The sequence below is a fragment of the Podarcis bocagei genome, assembly GCF_964188305.1.
Source record: "Podarcis bocagei genome assembly, chromosome: W".
Classification (NCBI taxonomy): Eukaryota; Metazoa; Chordata; class Lepidosauria; order Squamata; family Lacertidae; genus Podarcis; species Podarcis bocagei.
The window spans coordinates 72,059,738-72,080,119 of record NC_138131.1 but is presented as its reverse complement, the minus strand read 5'-3'; the positions used below and the strand labels follow the sequence as shown (position 1 = coordinate 72,080,119).

The following is a 20,382-nucleotide window of genomic DNA, read 5'->3' as shown; positions in this document are numbered from 1 at the left end:
ATCAAACATTAAAAAGCTTCCCTATACAGGACTGCCTTCAAATGTTTTGGCATATGACAGGAGGGCGTTCCCAGGGAGGGTGCCGTTACCGAGAAGGCCCTCTGCCTGGTTCCCTGTAACCTCACTTCTTGCAGAGAAGGTTCTCAGAGCCGGATCCTGTGTCCAGGCTAAACGACGGGGGTGGAGATGCTCCTTCAAGTGTACTGGGTTGAGGCCATTTAGGGCTTTACAGGTCAACACCCACACTTTGAATTGTGCTCAGAAACGTACTGGGAGCCAGTGCAGATCCTCCGGAACCCGTGTTATATGGTCGCAGCGGCTGCTCCCAGTCACCAGTGTAGCTGCCACATTCTGGATTAGTTGTGGTTTCCAAGTCACCTTCAAAGTTAGCTCCATGAACATCATGTGGCAGTAGTGCAAGTGGGAGATAACCAGAACATGTACCACTCTGGCAAGACAGTGCATAGGAAGGTAGGGTTGCAGCTGGTGTACCAAATGGAACTAGTAGACAACTGCTCTGGATACAAAATTGACCTGCATCTCCATGGACAGCTGTGCATCTAAAATGACCCTCAGATTGTGACCTGGTCCTTCAGAGGCACAGTTACTCCATTCAGGACCAGGGAATTTCCCACACCGGCCCTCCTCCGTCCCCCAATACTTCTGTCTTGTCGGGATTCCACCTCAATATATTGACTGCCATCCATCGCCCAATTGTCTCCAGACACCCACACAGGACGTTCACCGCCTTCACTGGTTCTGATTTATATGAGAGGTAGAGCTGGGTATCCTCATACTGATGAACACCCAGCTCCAACCCCCAGATTATCTCTGTCCACGGCTTCATATAAATTATTCTGGGCAACCTTCTGAGCTCCACATGCCAGTGGTAGGTGGGGTGAGGCAAAAATGAGTAGGGCAGCTAATGTAAATGTTACCTCTGTGCAGCAGGCCAGTTTCCATATCCACACACGCCCTTCCATATCCTTCATCTAGGCAAGCAAGAAGTATTATCAGAGTGAAAGAACGCATTCCTGCCAGGCAAAAACTCTCAGGGAGGATGTGAAACATGGTTTGTGGAGGGTTGTGGCCAGGGGAGAGTCCTGAGGGCCAGGCAGGGAAGCCTGGAGGGCCACATCTGGCTTAGGGGGCCTGTGGTTTCACCATTCCTGGGCTAATGATCCTTAAGGTCCCTACCAACTTTATGATTCTATGAATGCAGGAGTGATAATAGGAAAGCTGAGCACTGATGGGTGGGGCAGGGGAGGCACCCCATCACCAGAGGCTGTTTGGCTCAAGAAATGTGTCAAAAACGCAACCCACACAGGCGTCACCATTTTCAAGCAGCCACTCTGCTTTAATGTTAGGGTGTCGTTTTTCAAGAAAAGTCTCTGTCCGAGTGAGAAGAAGCTGTGACCCCACTCCAAAATAACAACCAGAACAACCCACCCTACCATCTCTGTTAGCACCCTGGGTATTCCTAAAGGTTGGTAGTGCTGGATCAATGCAAGCCAATTCCACAGGGAAGGGAGAGGAGAGTACACAACTAAAGCAAAATGCAATAGGAAAGGCATTCTCAAACTCAGCTTGGCCTGACCAGAGGGTGTGTGCATGTGTTAGGAGGAGGCAGTATCCCAGAAGTGCATCAAACCATGCCCTGATCTGCAGCGGAGGCCCAGGGAGTCACAGCAGGCTGCCTTCCTTGGCTGCGGGAGCTGGGCAGGGCCAATCCGGCAGAAATGCTCCTTCCGCCTACTCTGCCATCCAAAGCTTGAAAGTCCTGTCATAAGAGCATGTGGCGATCAGCTGCCCGTCCAGGGAGATGTCCAAGCCCATGACTTTGCCCTCGTGTCCTGCCAAGGTTTTCAGCGGGGATGAGCCTGGGTGCGTCCAGACCTTGGCTGTGTTGTCGTAAGATCCAGTAAGCAGGAAGTTGCCATGATTTGCTGGGTGGCGGAAAGAGAAAAATAACAGGAAGTGGGGAGGAGGACTAAGGAGGTAATATAGAGATTTACCACTTACAGCAGGGGTGAGGAACTACAACTCCCATCGTCCATGACCATTAGCTATGCTGGCTGGGGCTGATGGGAGTCCAACAACTTCCAGAGTGCTACCAGTTTCCCCAAAACCTTACCCAAAAGCCAACCATAAGCAGGGAACGGGGGATGCAGGAAGAGGGAGGGTGAGTGACAGAGCATACAGGCTATTCTCAAGAGCCAGTGTATTTGGGGAGGGTGGGGAGCGGTATATATCCAAGTCTTGGGAATCTATGTTGCACATGGAAACCACAGACAAGGTACTTTTCAACCCATTATATATCCTCAGTTTCTGGGAAAAGGCATTAGCAGCTACAGAGACTTACGTTCAAACTTCACTCTGGTCACCAGGTTCTGATGGGCAGGGATGGTGTAGATGCACTTTCTCTGGCGGAGATCCCACACTTTACAGGTGTTGTCGCCGCTTTCAGTGGCAATGTGGTACCTATGAGAAGTACGGAAGAGGAGGAATTCGGGTTTGCGTGCAAGGGGGTTGTTCCCAGTTTCAGCCCTATTCATAATCCTACATGATTATGAAAAAGCTTTAATAAAATATATTGGAGGAGGGGGGAAGGCTATGTACCCATCATACATTTAAAGCACACGGCTTCTGCCAAAGAATCCTGGGAACTGTAGTTTACTAAGGGCATAGGGAATTATAAGCTCTGTGAGGGGGAAACTAAAATTCCCAGGGTGATTTGGGGTGGGAAATGTGCTTTGAATGTATAGTGTGCATGCAGACCAAATTAGTTCCATTAATTTCAATTAATCTACTCCAAGCAGAAGTTAGTTGTCTGTGTGTCAATATTAAGACCTGCACCCCAAGAGGGGAAGGCAAATTGGTTCTTACCCGTTAGGGGAAAAGTTGATCCCATAGATCTCCTTGAGATGACCCTCCAAAAACATGATACAACGCCCTGTGCGCAGATCCCACACGCGGCCAAATGCATCAAGGCCACTGAAAGGAAGAGAAAAACGTCAAACAATCTCTTTCTCACACAACCCCCTTCCCATGCTTCCACTCTGAATAAGAGGCATCACTTAAAGCCATCTTTGGATCTTCTTTCCTCTTTAGTTGTCACCTAGGCTGGATGCCTCTTAACATCACTAAACAGGAGCCAAAGGAGCTTCTGCGAACCACAGTTGTTAAATTGGAGCAAAGCCTTTCTGCAATGCAGCTCGGATTGCCTCCCATGTTACTACCACCTCCTGTCTGCAGTTCCAAGGTTTTGCAAGCAGGACCCAGATCTGACCTACCTGGCAAATCACATGTAGGAAAGTCTAATTAGCACACTTTGTTTGCATAGATTTAGAATATTTATTATGCACTTAAATCAAAAAGTTATCTAAGAGGAGTACAAAAACTGAACGTGAAACATAGCTAAAATCTACAGAACAATTAAAAAGCAAATATACCTAAAAGCCATTGGCATTATAAACACGCATAAAAATAAGTAGAACTTTAAAAACAAAGTAACTAAATTATGCACTTGGGTAGGCTTTTCAAGCCAAAAAAAAAAAAAAAAGGATTCAGCAGGTGCCTACAACTATATAGCTTGCTTAATGTCAATAGGCAGGGAGTTCCAAAGCATAGTTACATGACAATGAAGGATCGACTCAATTACAAACAAGCTAAAGCAAGAGCTGCCCAGATCAGAATTTGCAAATTAAGAACAATGATGGGGCAAATCTTAATATTGCCCTAAAAAGTTGAAACTTTTATTTTAATGAGCAGTATAAACTCAGGAATACAGTCAAGCTATTAGGAACAAAGGAAGTTTCCTAGAAATGAGTCAGAACATTGGTCCATCTAATTCAGTAGTGTCTACACTGACTGGCAGCTGCTCTCCAGGATTATAGATAGGAAGATAACCATTGGGGATTGAAGCTGTGACTTTCTCCACGCAGAGCAGACGCTCTTATCGAAGCTATGGCCCCTCCCTCATTAGAATTTCCACCCTGTGACTTTTTAGCTCCAGGAGTGAAGACTTGAGTGGGATCTTCTGAAGGTAGAATCCCAACCAGTTCTCTCTCTTTTCTGGCATTTTAGAACTAGCAAGAATGAGCATCATTACTGACTGGCTGATACTTGCTCAGTGACACCCCCAGGGAGGGTTAGGACTTGCACATGCATGTAGATTTACCCAGTGGCAGAAAGGGAGCCGTCAACATGGAAGGTGATGTCGTAAACTCCTTTGCTGTGCCCCTCCTGGTGCAAGATTTCCTCCTGAGCCTCCAGGTCCCACAGGCGCCAAGAGTGGTCATAGCTGCAGGGGGGGAGGTGGAGAAGAGACAAAGACTCAAGTGAATATCTCACAAGGCCCCAACAGGTCCCCCCCCCCCCGAAGTTCAAGCAGGTGGCTGGATTGTCTATCCTGATCTCCACTACAAGCTAAGACCATGGAATTAATCTAATCTGCCCCTGGCCCCCACAAACTTAGACGATCAGCCAACTGATACAGGGATATGTGTAGCATTTAGGACACATAATTCAATTCTCTGCTCAGTATTGGGATCTTCAACTGCAGCTTCCTCCCATTCTGACCTCTCACTTTCCAGTCTTGTGTAATGAGTGCTGGGCTGAGTGGAAAGAAGTAACATATCACAAGGGGATGACAACAACTGTTTTTCTATCGAGGGCAGAATTATTTCGAAGGTAACCCATGGTGGTGGCATTGCCAGTGGTGGTGAGACTACTAACAATGGAAGGAACTCTCTTTTCTTCCTTTTCTTTCTGCTGCTCTCTGCTCTTCCTCTTTCTCCATCACATCATTTCCCTATTTATTCACCTCCTTGCTACCCACAAGAAATTAGACCAGGTGCCATGTGTGGCCCTTTGGGCAGCACCCCCTCCTCTGACTTACCAGGTGGTGCCCAGAAACCTGCCAGAGGGATGCCATGCCACCCGGGCTACTCTCGCTGTGTGTCCCTCGATGTCAGCCACTGGTTCATCACTGAAAGAAACACAACATCTCACGGCAAATTCTTGATGATGCTGACTGTCCCATAAGAGAGACTAAAATAAAGAGGGAGCAATACAGAATAGGAGAAAGGGAAAGGTGCGATGGGTGGATTCCAGCTGGCTGGCTGGAGGACAGAGGGGGGGGGGTGTGTACAGAAACTAATCTGCTGTGTGAAGGTAAAATTTACAGTAGTTACTCCACCCACCACTGGTAAGTGACCCCCCTGAAGGGTGCCCAGAAGAGAAAAATGTTTCAGTTGTTATTGAAAGATTCACAGACTAGCTTGGCTTTATCCAATGACTTTATTAACAGCTTAGTCATAGTATACTACTGTATAAGATTTGTACACTGCTTGCTGCCTTTCAAGCCTAAAATATGTTGTGACGGGGCTTTGCAAAACTAGTTCACAAGTAAACAAACAATGCTGTCTCTGACTGGCTGCAAAAATACACAGGCAGCTTGGGATGCTTCATGTAGGCTACTCCCCATTGTTCCCAGGGCTGCAAAGTACAAATATTAAAGTAATCAAAGGGCATTCGAAACAGAAGGGAAAACCCTGCCTGCCCAAGCAGAGCAGTTGTGGCTCAGTGGTAGACACACTCTGCAGGCAAAAGAATCCCAGATTCAATCCCTGGTGTCTCCAAGTACGGCTGGGAAATCCTCCCACCTGAAACTGTGGAGAGCCACTGCCTGTTAGAGCAGACAACAGTGGCCTTGAGAGGCAATTAGTCTGGCTTGCTATAAAGCAGCTTCCTATGGGGTTGTATTCAATTCAGTTCATTTCAGAGTAGACCCAGTGAAATTAATGCATGTCCATGCATTTCAATGGGTCTACAACCCTGTGTTCCAAAAGAAAGCAACTGGATAGTGAACCAGTAACCTCATTGGCAGGAGGAAGTCCTAATACTTCCTCAAGTATAAGAGCTACTAGACCAGCTCCACTTACTGTAGCTGCTCTCTTCAGTTTGATTGAGCCCCCTTGTTGCTGGAATGATCCAGTCCTGTACACGCAACCCTGACTTTCTTAAACAAAAGGTGAAGGAACTCAGGGAACTCCAGAAGGAAGCCTAGCCCAGTGGGGTTTGAATTTGACATCAATATAACAAGCCACAGAATGGCCCCAGAACAACATGTTTTAAAGCTCTTCTACTTGTTCCTTTTGCGGCCGTGTCTTTACCTGCCCCATGTTATACAAGATGTCAGGGGTGGGGCAGGTGTGGCTTGGCAAAAATGGCCCCATGGGCCATATCAGGTTCCCTGCCAGGCCCAGTCAGGCCCATGGGCCACAGGTCCCTTACTGTTGCATAAGAGGGTCTCGAGTTCAACAGGTGGGAAAAAATCTATCACTAAATATGAGTTTGAGCAAAAGATTCCTGCATTGCAGGGGGTTGGATTCAATGACCCTTGTGGTCCCTTCCAACTTGACAATTCTATGATTCTATGATTCTATGACCTCACAGGCACCCAAGACTGAGAGAAGGAGTGCGAATTTACCACCACTGATGCTTCGGCCCACAGCAACAGTATCTGACAGAAATAAACCTCTTCCCTGAGGCCCAATTAAAGAATCTGCTCTCTCTCTGTTTCCTTGGATAACGCACTGACAGAATCAACTGCCTTCCCCAAGAGTCACAGTGCCTTGACTGTTGGAACAAATGCAGCCTATCTGGGGACATAGCAAGACAAGAGGTGTAAAAAGTAAGACAAGTATGACATGGGGGAGAAGTGGGAACCCCCCACCTCACAGTTTGGGCCAGGGGGCACAACCAATAAGCCAAGCAAACTCGTGTCTCTATAAAGGTTTAGAAACAGTAACACAGAAAAGAAGCCTCATTATAAGGAGAGAGGAGCACTGCTGGATCAGGCCCCCAAAAGCACCCACAGCAAAATAACTCTGGGAACTATAGTTCACCCTCACAGGACTATAATTCCCAGCACTTGTAACAAACTACAGCTCCCAGGATTCTTTGGGGGGAGCCATGTGCTTTAAAAGTATGGTGTGGTCATGCCCCTGCCTCAATCACTTGTGTTAGTGTTTTGTTTGTTGCAGAAGGAGGTTAAGCAGGAAGCCATTCTTTAATATTTTTCTCTACCACCCGCAGCAGCCAATAAAATAAGGAAGGGAAGGCAACTGATTTTCCTGGGCCCAGGCGTACCTTTCAAGACTCCAGAGTTTGACAGAGCCATCTGCTGCGCATGAAGCCAGGTTGACGTCCTTCTTGTCCAGGAAGATGGTTGCCTTTGGGTGAAAGACAATGGCTCCAACGTTGGTGTTGTGCCCTTGGGAACAGACGAGACAGACAGACAGTTTGAGAGCCAGCCAATTTTAAGCTTGCTTCCTCTGTCTGAGTCTGGGCCTCTTCCTATTGCTCCGAAGAGACTCTTTGACTGGGAATCACTCCAAATTTAGTTTTTGTGCTAAAGCCGGGGTGGGGAACCTTGGCCCTGTAAGCCAAATGTGGCTCTCAAGGCCTTCCACTTTGGTCCTTGGCACTCTCCCCACACTAATTCACTCTTTCCCCTCAGGCCACACACTTCACTCTCCCTGCTTCACGCCCTTCTTGAGTGTCTTCTGCTGCATGCCAATAGTGGGAGGGGCCAAAAGCAAAAGAAGGTGGAGCAACAAATGCAGCTTTTCCCTTTGTATAGTAGGCTACCTGCCTTCACACTCCCATTTCTAGTCTCCTTCCAGGCCTGATCAGAATTCAAGGCCACATTCCACCCAAGTAAAAACACTAAAGGAGGGTGCCAAGCAGGGTTGGTGCAGTTTGAAGAGAGCCCCAAGGGCCAGAGAGGCTGTGAGGGCCACATGTGGCCCACGGGTCTGACGTTCCCATGCTCTGAATTAGTCAGCAGCTAAGCAGTGGACCTATAGGATATGACTCCCAACACTGATTATTAGAGTCAAGGCTGTCTTCCAGAAAGGAATGCCATCTCACCCAAGCCCAAGGGGGACAAACAAATAAAGGAAGAAGTTTGCACAGCACCACTCTCAAAATTCATAGCCTCCCACCCATGTAGCCTTATGCTCCTAATCAGCCATATACTGTAATTGCTCCAGTCATTTGAGGGAAGATAAGAGAAAAGCAGGCTGCTTTGGCAATGGGTGCGGTGGGAGTCAGATACTATACCTCGCAAAGTGCAGATGAGATTACAATCCGGCACTGACCACAGTTTACAGAGGCCACTCCTGGGAGAGAAAAGGCAGAAGGAAAACTGACTGGCATTTTATTTTATCTTAAAATGTTTTCTATCCCTTGTCTTTCTGTTTTACAAACAAAACCAATCAAACAAAAGCAATCAAGGAAGCTAAGAGAGTAAAAAAAAAACCAAACACATATAAAAACCAAGCAAAATTCAGTTGCAAGATAACAAGTCTAAAAACAAAACAGAAGATAGCAAGTCTAAAAACAACCTTCAACAAAATGATAAAATGCACCCACAGAACTATCACATTCTAAAAACTACTCCCACAATAGCCTTCCAGAACTTGCTAATTACAGGGCGTTGGACAAGATGACTTTCGGGATCCTTTCCAGCTCTACAATTTTATGATTTTATGACTGCTCCCAACAGCTCAGGCAGCCTCTCCTGTGCACTATAGGAGAACTTAGCAGGATTGGGAGGGACATAATGAAAAGCAGAACAAAGTTTACCAGCAAGCTGTAGCCAGGAGCTTGGAGTTGGGGCTGAAGTTGCAATAGGAGATAGGGCGGTCGTCTCCAATTTGGCTGCAGAAATTATTCAAAGACTGAAAGAAAAACAACAAAAAAAGATAATATTTTGCCACCAGAGGAAATGAAGGGCTCAATAAAATGAGATGGCGCTGAGATGGTAAAGAAAAGAGATGACGTTTCCTGCCCAGGCTGCTCCCCCACCTCACCCCCAGTAGTGTTTCCTACTGAGCTGAATTGTGGGACCCATTTAGTGCAATGTTATGTGCTCTGAACTGGCAGCTGAATTCCAAGCAACCAGCAGAGATCTTTCCTTGTCCAGGAGATGGAGATGCCAGGGAGTCAACCTGGGATCATCCACATGCAAAGCATTTGATCTACCATTGAATTATGCTGAGGAGGAGCAGAGGCACAGAAGCCTTCTGCAAGCTCATTTGAACCTCAGCATCTCGGGGGCCTTCTGGGCTGCAGCAGCCCAGTGCCCAGAACTTTTAAGTCATAGCAGAGATGGGTCCCACTTACCCTTAGAGATTTGTGCAGCTCCTGTTTCTGGGAAGTCCGTGTGGCCTCAGGGACCTCCTTGAGCAGCCGGGCTTCCTCCAATCGATTCATTGCCCTGTGAAGGGAACAAAAATTAATGCAACCAGGTCTTGCCCATATTCAACCCTTGCAGAGGCCTACAAGTTGTAATGGTGACAATTCTTCTGCCACGTGCCATCTGTCTTTTGAGGTGGGTTTGAAATCCCCCATTTCTCAACCATCACCACCACTCTAGTTAGGGACAATAGATATACAAGGCCTCATCAATGTTTGCGTTAGCATTTCTCAATCCCAGCCCCTTACCGAGGGAGGGAGTAGTTGGCGATCCACAGTCTGGCCGTCTTCAAGGTATTTGGTCCTTCGTGGTACCAGGTTTGCTGATACTAAGAGAAATGAAACATTAAAGGGGTGGGTATCTCTTGTGAGACTTGGGTACTATAGTGGGCACACATTTATAGCTAAGGGGAAAGGTCGGAGCTCAGTGGGAAAGTGTGAGCTCCCAGGGTTTGTGAAGACTCCCATTTGAAACCCCAGAGCTGCTGTCACTCATAACACACTTTAAAATTTATTACCTCCTCTTTTGATTTCTTGGACTTCTCATCTTCTTTTTGGGTCTTCTTCAATGCGTCTGTGCCAACCACAGACAGAATGTTACGTAGCCTGTTGAGAAATAAAGTGAAGATTAACTTGCCTTTGTTTATATGAGTCACATCAATGAACTGGAAAAGGAAGTGAGAGCAAGTCAATTTCATCCTCTCTCACCTCTCCCTCCTTTCTGCAGGGCCCTCTCCAAAAAGTGTGATGGGCTTCCCGAGGGCTCGTAAGCAGGCCTTGACCTCAGAGTCATCTGTGGAAACATTGATTTGCCTGGCACGCTTCCGGCGCTCAAACTCTGCCAGGACCTCTGCCTGGCGCTCGCTGATGTGCTCTTCCAAGTCAAAAACTTCACCTGATCATAGTAGAAAGCCAAAGGTTATAGGAAATACAACCCCAACAGGACCCTACAAAGCCTCAACACTTGACCCTCACTTCAAAAGTTTGCTTCATTCCAATGAAGCCACATTCAAAGAGCAACAATATGTGGTATATGCTGTGTCACCTCTCTCTGCTCCTTGAGTGTCCAGGTCAAAGCTTATGTTATCAGTGAGGCCTGTGGCTTAAGACTTTGACGGCTGCTGTTGCTGCTTGTGTGAGTGCTGGGAAGACCGCTCCCTCTCCTGCCAACTCCATCTGGCCTAGGGGGCGGGGCCTGCACTACCATTACAGTTTAGAGGACTGAGCAGCTACCGGCAGCAATGGACAAAATAGTTTTAAATGTTTTAATTGCTTTTAATTTGCAGCACCTTAAATGGGGGTTGTTGTTTTTTATAATATTATATTATTTCATTATCTGCAGCAAATGTTAAAGATGTTTATATATATTTTAAGTTGTTTTAAAGGTGTTTTTATTGTTTACTTTGTTGTACCACCGTGAATGGTGGTTTTTATCTATGTATTTTTGTTTGTTCCGTCTTGTTTTGGTTTTGGGGTTGGACATTTGAGTGGGGTGGGGACTGGTTTTGTTTGGGCATAATTGTTTTGGTTGTTTTGTTTTCTATTTTGTAAATGGAGGTTAGTATGAGGCTTGGGATTGCTACCGTGGAGGGGCGAGGGAGGTATGGCGGTGGGGGCAGATGTTATAGGCGAAGGGGATCGAGATACGGATATGCTCGTACCCCTTCCAATCTGCGCCCCATCCCGAGAGACAAGGGTAGGGTGAGCAAGGATTACTCACCTCCTTCACTGGTGTTGTGCAATGCCAGGTCTATAGGCAACAAAACCACTACCCTGCGAGATTTCTTTACCTCGCAGGGAGTCGACCTGGCTTGTGTGACGGAGACCTGGGTGCGCGAAGGGGTAACTGTTACCTTACGAGAGATTGCACCCCCGGGTTTCTCCGTCCTCCACCAGTCACGGACTGTGGGCCGCGGGGGAGGGGTGGCAGTATTAATCCGGGAAGATTGTTCTTTCAGGGCTCTACCACCGCCATCGATCCCCGGCATTGAATGTGTTGGTCTAGTGTGGGGCTCCGAGGAGAGCTTGGCTGTCTGGCTGGTGTACCGGCTACCTAACGCACCAGCAGCCACCCTGTCAGGCCTGCTGGAGGCGGTGGCCGGCTGGGCCTTGGAGTTCCCTAACCTATTGGTATTGGGAGACTTCAACTTCCATGCTGATGCCACTCCCTCCTCACTGGCTCTGGACCTGGTGTCTTCCATGGCGACAGTAGGGCTCTCCCAGTTTGTTTCGGGCCCCACACATCAAGCAGGCCACACGCTGGATTTGATCTTTGGCGCCGGTATAGATGTGATCATGTCTCCTTCGATGAAGGTGCCATGGTCTGATCACTATGCTCTGAAAGCCAGGATTGACTTTCCACCCCCACCCTGCTTAGGTGGCGAGCCGATTTGGGCTCGCCCGCAGAGGCTGATGGACCCGGATAGATTCCGTCAAGCCTTGCGGGACCTTGCTCCCCCGGCGACTCATTGACTGAGCTTGTTGAGGGCTGGAATACCCAGCTCCTGGCAGCCATCAATGAGATCACACCTAAGCGCCCTCTGCGACCCCGCAGAAACCGGGCTCCCTGGTTTACCGAGGAGCTTCGGAAAATGAAGCGGGACCTCAGACGGCTAGAGCGAGTATGGCGGGGTGCCCGTGACAGAGCCTCAAGAACATCTTATAGGGTTTTTATGAAAACCTATGAGATGGCAGTGAAGGCCGCTAAGAAGTCTTACTTCTCGGCCTCCATTGCATCCGCTAGCTCTCGCCCGGCGCAATTATTTAGTATAATTCGGTCTCTTAACGTCCCTTGAAGGACAGCCAAATTTAAATAACAATCTGACACACAGCTGTGAGGCATTTGCGAGCTTTTTTGCGGAGAAGGTCCTGTTGCTCCGCCATGACCTCCCTGCCAATTTGGATACAATAAAGGAACTGGAGGCCCCTCGACTGTGCTCGGGTCCAGTATTGGACCACTTTGACCGGATATCTCCAGCCGATGTGGACAGATTCCTCCAAGCTGGAAAGCCCACCACCTGTCCTCTTGACCCGTGCCCGTCATGGCTGATTAGAGCGTGTCCAGACGAGGTGCGGGGCCCCCTGGGGGATATCATCAATTTGTCCCAGGGGAACAAATTATTCCCAGGGGAACTGAAGGAGGCGGTGGTGCGTCCGCTCTTAAAGAAAACATCATTAGATCCCTCAGATCTATCCAATTACCGCCCAGTCTCGAATCTTCCATTCCTGGGTAAGGTGATTGAGAGAGCGGTTGCTGAACAGCTTGGTAGGTTTCTGGATGAAACATCTGCTCTGGATCCATTCCAGTCCGGCTTCCGGGCTGGTCATGGGACCGAGACGGCTCTGGTCGTCCTAACAGATGATCTCCACAGGCAGCTGGATCGAGGCAGGTCGGGGCTGCTGATTCTTCTAGATCTGTCAGCAGCCTTTGACATGGTCGATCACGAACTCCTGGACCACCGCCTTGCCGACGTGGGGATCCAGGGCACAGTCCTTCAATGGCTGCGCTCGTTTCTCTCTGGTCGGGGACAGAGGGTGGCGCTTGGGGGGGAATTGTCATCACGCCACTCCTTGGTGTGTGGAGTGCCTCAGGGTGCAATTCTCTCCCCGATGCTTTTTAACATCTTTATGCGCCCCCTCGCCCAGCTTGTCCGGAGTTTTGGGCTGGGTTGCCATCAGTATGCTGATGACACCCAACTCTATCTGTTGATGGATGGCCATCCTGACTCGGCCCCAGACACACTGACCAGATGTCTGGAAGCTGTGGCTGGATGGTTACGTGGGAGCCGGTTGAAGTTAAATCCTTCGAAGACAGAGGTCCTCTGGCTGGGGCGGGACGATATGGGATCGAGGGGGCAACTCCCATCTCTTGCGGGGGTGCAATTAGTGCCAGCACCGTCCGTTAAGAGTTTGGGTGTAATCTTCGATACCTCCCTCTCTATGGAGGCGCAGATTACAGCTATAACAAAGGCGGCATTTTTTCATCTCCGCCAAGCTAAGCAGTTGGCACCTTATCTCTCTCGTCCTGACCTAGCCACTGTGATCCATGCGACGGTCACCTCCAGACTGGATTATTGTAACTCGCTCTACGTGGGGCTGCCCTTGAGACTGACCCAGAAACTCCAGCGGGTGCAGAATGCCGCGGCGAGACTCCTTATGGGGTCTTCGCTGCGAGAGCACATTCATCCGGTACTATACCAGCTGCACTGGCTCCCGGTGGAGTACAGGATCAGGTTTAAGGTGCTGGTTTTAACCTTTAAAGCCCTATACGGCCTAGGACCCTCGTACCTACGGGACCGCCTCTCCTGGTATGCCCCACAGAGAAACCTACGGTCTGCAAATAATAACATCCTCAAGGTCCCAGGCCTCAGAGAGGTTAGGCTGGCCTCAACTAGAGCCAGGGCCTTCTCGGCTGCGGCTCCAAACTGGTGGAACGCTCTGTCCCAAGAGACTAGGGCCCTGCGGGACCTGACATCTTTCCGCAGGGCCTGCAAGACAGAGTTGTTCCGCCAGGCCTTTGGTCAGGGCACAGCCTGACTCCCTCCTCTGGCAACCTGCACAGAATTTTGCTTAATTGGTTGCCATCAATTCGATTTAATTAATTTTCATAATGAAATATTTTTAGATTGTGTGACTATTTGACTGATTATTTGATTGTTGTTAGCCGCCCTGAGACCGGCTTCGGCTGGGGAGGGTGGGATATAAATAAAATTTATTATTATTATTATCCCTCTTTTCAGCCAAAACTGGCTCCCCAAATGGCTTAAAATCAACATTCATACAAAGGCAAAATGTAATTAATGTTTTGCTGGGGGGGGGGGTAAGAGAGCACAATCTCTTATGGCCACTGGAAGTACACATTTTTATATCCAGAGGGAACAAATAGGATCTGCAGATGCGCAGGAGCTAGCCAACAAGCATTTGTTCCCCTGAAACGAAACCTACCCACATTGATCTGCTGCCACCTGTGACACTCCTTCTCATCTAGTGTTTTGCTTTTTGCTACCCCTATCTAGATTTAAATTATAAAGACCTCAGGGCAGGGATTTGTCTCTTGCTTGCTTTCTCCTGTAAAGAACTACAGTGGTACCTCATGTTGCGAACCGTCCCCCTTACAAATTCTTCGGGTTACGCGCTCCACTAACCCGAAAGTAGATGCCCCTCATTGTGAACTTTGTCCCGGGATGCGAGCAGAAACCACGCTCCGGTGGTGCGGCAGCAGCGGGAGGTGCCATTAGCGGAAGCGCACTTCATGTTACGAGCGGTTTCCGGTTACGAACGGACCTCTGGAACGGGTTAGGTTTGTAACTGGAGGTACCACTGTATGTATAACTGATAGCATCCCTGGGATAAAGATAGCCTGGTCACATTTATCCATGGGCTGATTACTATAACGCACTGTACTTGGGGCTGCCTTTGAAGATTGCTTGGAAACTACAGTTAAAGCAAATAAATGGGACTGGTCATATGGAACCTATTTTGCCTGTCCTAAAGAGATACACTGGATTAAAGTTCATTGCCAAGCTCAAGCCAAAGTGCAGATTTTGACCTACAAAGCCCCAAATGGGTTGGGGCCAGGCTAGTTGAAAGATTACCTGTTCCCACATGAACCCACCCAAACATTAAGATATATTCTAGGTCCTACCACCCTTGGAAGTATGGTGGACAATGACACAGGCTTCTTAGTTGTGGCATTCTGTCAGCACCAAGTGAATGTCTTCTTTGTTTGCATGTGGTTTTATGTCAGCATCTCGTTTAATCTCATTATGCTGTGTAATGCTTTAGTGTGATTTGTTTTAAAGGACTTCCTGATTTAATTGTAATTTTAGTATTGAACTGAGAACTTCTCTGAGAGCATTTGCTGAAAATGGCTTGCTTGCAAGCATTCTAAACAAATTATCAGCCCCACTAAGCAGTTCTTCCCTCCATCCTTTTCCTTCCATCTCCCAGTCAGCTCACTACCATCTCTTACCACTGGTGATATTGATGTTGCCAGCCTCAATAGCTGCTTTGACTGCATCCTTGCCCATCAACCCAGACTCCCCTTTGAGGAGACGCTCTTGCTCTTTCTCCTCTAAGCTCCCATAGAAAATTGGGGCTTTCTTGGCTGGAGGAGCATCCCCTTGATCTGAAGCCTTTGTTTTTGAACCCTGCAAGAAGGAAACTCAGCAGTAGCCTACATGGAGAAGGAAGAGAGCAAATTTGGATTTTCCCCCACCTGCTGTCATGGGCTGGCTTGATGCAGAGAACTGGGGAAGAAGGCTCAGAGCCAGGGGGGCAGCGATGCATGGTCAGAGGGAGAAGAGGCAACAGGCTTTAGTGAGCAGGAAGAGACATGGGGCAGAGAGCAGTCCAGACTGAGGCAGAAGAGGAGGCTGGAGAGGAATGGAGCCAAAAGGCAGTAACCAGCTCCCCTCCCCCTATACTCCTGACTCATGACATCTGCGCACATCTGACAGCCCCCACCCCATCAAACAGTACATGAGACAATTTTGTTTTGAATCCCAGCATACTGTTAATCATTAAGGCTAAAACCCTAAGCCCACCTCTGTGGGAGTCAGCACTACTGAACTCAATAGGACTTTCTTGTGAGTTGACATTGTTAAGGATTATACTGTTTGGTAATATATTTATTACAGTGACTAACATAAAATATTCCACAGGAACAGTCCTGTTAGTCCATGAGTATCATGGTACAGTGGTACCTCAGGTTACAGACGCTTCAGGTTACAGACGCTTCAGGTTACAGACTCCGCTAACCCAGACCTAGTACCTCGGGTTAAGAACTTTGCTTCAGGGTGAGAACAGAAATCACACGGCGGGAGCAGGAGGCCCTATTAGCTAAAGTGGTACCTCAGGTTAAGAACAGTTTCAGGTTAAGAACGGACCTCCAGAACGAATTAAGTTCTTAACCCAAGGTACCACTGTACTTTAAAAGCAAAGGAAATCCATGTCTTGCTCTGAGTAGGCCCAATAAAACTAATGGGCTTGAATTGGTTATGTTTATTCATTTCAGTGGGTCTGCTCCGTGTAGAGATAGCACTGGATACAATCCTAACATATATATATATATATTTATTCTGGCATAAACTTTCATGGACTACAAGTCCACTCTAATAGGTGGTTTTGAAACAACAACGTTTGTTAGTCTTTAAGGTGGCAAAGAATGCCTTGTTGTTTTAATGCAGCAGAAATATTAGAACTCTTAAAGCATAACATTTTGCCTTTTGTGGCAGAAGCTGAAGCGTTGAGTTGCACCCAACTCAGCTCAACTGAAAGAGGAGAGCCACTGAAATTAACAGCCGCAAGCGAGTCATATTCATTAATTCAAATGAGTCCAACCTTGAATTGAGCTTTAGTTGGATACAATCCGTTACGCTCTAAAAACTTTTACTACCGACGTGAGGTTACGTTAGTCACTGCAGTAAATAAGTAGACACTGGTGTCTTTCAAACAGATTTTTCATTTTATCATTTCTATGAAAAGATACACGTTTTTTAAACAAAGAAACCACATTCTATCCCAGTTTCAAACCCCCTGCCTTATTCACCGCGGCGATCCGCGACGCAGCCATGGCGCTTTCCCGACCCCTGCTCTCAGACCGGGGCTCTGTAGTGGGGGAATCACACGCAACGGGCTCCCCACAAACACTTCCGGCACAGCGGCTTCCCCCGCCCTTGCAGAGCGCCACAGCCAATGATGCCTTTCCATTCCATCCCGGAGAGTGGGCCGCTCTAGCTTCCCTGGAGCTCCATGGTTATGCGGAGCGAGAGCTTCCGGGTTGCTGGCTGGCGACGTGGGGCGTGGTGGGATCGAGCCTCTGGCGTCGGCGTCTGAACTAGAGGTGCAGGTGAAGAAAAGAGCGGGGAGCTGCTGCGCACGTGCGAGAGAGCCGCAGTGTGGGGAAAGGTCTGCTTGCAAGATGCTGCGGCGGAAACCGACGCGGCTTGAGTTGAAGCTGGACGACATCGAGGAGTTCGACGGCGCCCGCAAGGAACTCGAGGTGGGTGAGTCAGCGGCGTAGCGTGAGTTGTCAGCACCCGGGGCAAGGCACGTAATTTGCGCCCCCCTAACCCCTAACCTGCGAGTTGCTGCTGGCGCTGCTGCCCAAACGACGCCGCTTGCCCGGAGGAGGAGGGGGGCAGAGAGGCGAGGAAAATGCAACGGTCCAGCAGCGGCAGCAGCACCGGCGGAGGCGGGGCTGTGAGGAGGGGCTGCCTGGCGCGTCCTCCGCGGCGAGCACTGAGAGCCGCTGCCTGCCGGGCGCCTTCAGCCCGGGCGCGCGCACAGCTCGTCGGTTCCGCGAGACATGCGGCTCCGCTACAGCCTGCGCCCGAGGCTCTTCGGCGACTCCGGAGGCAGCGAGCGCGCCCCCCCCAGATGTTGCGCCCGGTGCGGCCTGCCCCCCTTGCACCCCCCACGCTATGCCACTGGGGTGAGTGGTTGGTTGGTTGGTTGGTTGCGGGACGGCAAGGCGCTCCTTGCCCACCTTTCTTCGGTGTTGGTGTTGTTGTTTGCGCACTCTGCACATGCTTAGAGATTCTCTTGGCCTTGCTTTCTCTTTTCTTTTTTAAAAACCTGTTTCTCCTCACAAGGGGAGTAGCCATCCTGTTTGTTATTGAGCTGCAAGGCCCGGTCTTCTCTCTCCCACTCAGGAGGGTACCGAGTATAGTAAACAGGCGGTGAGGTAGAGCCACCCGCTGGAGTTGGGCGCAGTCCCCCCCCCCACTGTTCTTACTTGGGTGGAACATGCACAAACAAGCTTATAAAATTATGCACAGTACGGAGAAAGAACACTGGCTCCTCAGGGCTGCCATTTGCTTGTTTTAATAAAAGGTTGTTGGCTGGGGAAAAGGTCGCAGCTCAGTGTCAAAGGGTTTTCTTTGCATTGAGAAGGTCCCAGGTTCAATTGTGAGTATCCCCAAGTAAGTTTGGAAGAGGCTTCCTGCCTGAAACCGTGGAGAAGTGCTGCCAAACAGGGTGGACAATACTGAGCTAAGTGGATCCAATGGTCTGACTCTGTAAAAGGCAGCTTCCTGTGTTTTGTTCCATGACCATAAGCTCAGCTGTAAAGCATTTCCTTTGCATGCAGAAGCTCCCAAGTTCAGTCTCCCAGGTAGGGCTGGGAGACTCCCTGCCTGAAATCCTGCAATATTGTTGTTAGTTAGAGTAGACAATACTGAACAAGATGAAACAATGGTCCAATTTGGTATAAAATGGCTACTTGTATTCCTGTGCAAGAAGGTGTGTTTGTGCGTACACAGTAGCAGATCTAAATGCCAAATTATGCTTGAGGTTGCCTCCATGTTAGCCCCCTGCACTCACGAGTAAAGGTGTTTGGCCCCTTTCTGTGGCAGAATTTTTTGACAGCTTGCAATGTCTTAAATCTGAAAGCAAAGAATCAGATTCATTACAGCTATATTTGAAAAAGAAAACATGTCATGGCATGGGCGGAGGAGGTACATATGTGATTGTCCTGGAGAAGTTTTCTTTAATTATGCTTTAATTATGTTTCCACAGAGTCGTAGGAAGCGCGAGGAGGTGGACATGGTGGGAGCCAGCGATGCTGAGTGTGCGCTGGGACTCAGCACTGATCATAAGAGCCGGGAGCAGATGATACATGACCGGATTGGCTACAAACCCCAGCCCAAACCAAACAATTGTTAATCTCAGTTTGGGAACTTTGAGTTCTAGAGCCCAAAGGGTGGACAGTGGGAGTGCCTGGTACCTGTGAGCTTTGGAAGAAAGCAGGAATTTGTTTCAAGAGCCCAACAAACTCTGTTTAGAAATAGCAGAAGAGACTGAGCTGCTCTCCTCTAGGTTTTAAATGGAGTTCCTCCTCCAAGCAGAGCAAGTCTTGCTTTCCCTACAAAGATGGGATCTTCCTTACTTGATGGTTTCTTTTGTGCAACCTTGCTAGGCTGCTGTGCTTAATAAAATATTTGTTTTTAACTTTGCATGCTTCATTGTATAAACATAGATGGACATTTTTACTTGTGAAAGAGACCTTGAGCCTTGCTGATGGGTGCAGCAACAGAAGTGAAATTGAGCATTTTTTACTTTTTACTTTGAGGTGGTTGTAGAGTGGGTTTATTTACAACTGAGAGGCCCTAGATTATTAGTGGAAGAGCAGAGACTGGATATGCAGAAGGTCCCAGGCTGAACTGCTGACATCACCAGTTAAAAATGCTTCTGAGTTGCCAGCCTGGGAAATGACCATTTGCTGCCTGTATCCCTGGAGTAGACAAGGAGTGCGGAAGCTGTGGCCCTCCAGACAGTGCTGAATCATAGCTCTCATCCTCCCTGACCACTGAAATAGGGTGGCTGAGGTTGATAGGAATTAGGAGTTCACCATTGTCTGGTGGACAGTGGCAGAATTTCGCCTACTTTAGAGTGGACTGTACTGAGTTAAGTGGACGAAAAGTCTGACTTCGAAGCAAAATGGATTTGGGGGGCAACCACACTATATTCCTCATCTTTCTCACACGAAGATGAGTTGACCACGGTTATGATCAATATGGTTTTATTTTCGGGGTGAAACAAGGTACCAAGATCTACTTGTTACAGAGATGCTCCAAAGGTGCAGGAGATGTTACTTAGTGTTTGAGGATTCCCCCTCCCCTTTTGTCTTGGGAAGAAGGCATTCTGTCTAAAGCTGCTGCATACTGACAAATTAATCTTCCTGCAAAACAGTATGCCACAAGAGGCTGCCTTACAAGTCCATGGGTTGCAATAAAACATCTGCTCCTGCCTTTTGTGCTTGAATTCTGTGTGATCCATTCATAAGCAATGGGCTGTAGCCAATGCTAGTCCTACTCAGAGTAGATACACTGAAATTAATGAACGAGACTAACTTGGGTCCATTACTTTATTTGGGTTTACTGATTAGAACAAGCGTTAGCTGGTAATGGTTTTCTGCAAAGAATTCTGGGAGCTGCCGTTTGTTAAGGGTGCTGAGAGGAGTCGTTTTAGTTAACACAGCTGATTTTTGGTTCTTGCCAATAAACTGAGTAGCATAAAAATTATAGCGGGGATCAAATACTGGAGAGAACTCACAAAAATACAGTGGTGCCTCGCAAGACGAAATTAATTCGTTCCGCGAGTTTTTTCGTCTAG

General features: G+C 48.3%; 2 protein-coding genes across 4 annotated transcripts; one reads left to right on the top strand and one right to left on the bottom strand.

Moving 5' to 3' along the window:
• Window positions 1-1,332: 1,332 nt before the first annotated feature.
• LOC308578272 (U4/U6 small nuclear ribonucleoprotein Prp4-like) lies at window positions 1,333-16,867 on the bottom strand. 3 transcript variants are annotated; one of them, XM_081178540.1, is made up of 14 exons: window positions 16,817-16,867; window positions 15,239-15,416; window positions 9,976-10,162; window positions 9,786-9,873; window positions 9,517-9,596; window positions 9,196-9,289; window positions 8,656-8,750; window positions 8,131-8,189; window positions 7,156-7,279; window positions 4,901-4,990; window positions 4,181-4,303; window positions 2,887-2,994; window positions 2,363-2,481; window positions 1,333-1,946 (listed from the first exon to the last, which is right to left on the bottom strand). In XM_081178540.1, the coding sequence occupies exons 1-14, from the start codon at window positions 16,838-16,840 to the stop codon at window positions 1,753-1,755; spliced, it is 1,563 nt and encodes a 520-aa protein (XP_081034666.1). In that variant the 5' UTR covers window positions 16,841-16,867; the 3' UTR covers window positions 1,333-1,752. The 3 variants fall into 3 exon arrangements, with proteins under 3 accessions (XP_081034666.1, XP_081034665.1, XP_081034667.1); XM_081178539.1 differs by having other exon boundaries at window positions 16,808-16,864; XM_081178541.1 differs by lacking the exon at window positions 16,817-16,867 and adding an exon at window positions 16,609-16,793.
• A 154-nt stretch (window positions 16,868-17,021) lies between these two features.
• LOC308578034 (anaphase-promoting complex subunit CDC26-like) lies at window positions 17,022-19,218 on the top strand. The gene is made up of 2 exons (XM_081178327.1): window positions 17,022-17,269; window positions 18,787-19,218. Exons 1-2 carry the CDS (start codon window positions 17,189-17,191, stop codon window positions 18,931-18,933), a joined length of 228 nt encoding a protein of 75 aa, XP_081034453.1. The 5' UTR covers window positions 17,022-17,188; the 3' UTR covers window positions 18,934-19,218.
• Window positions 19,219-20,382: the final 1,164 nt, after the last annotated feature.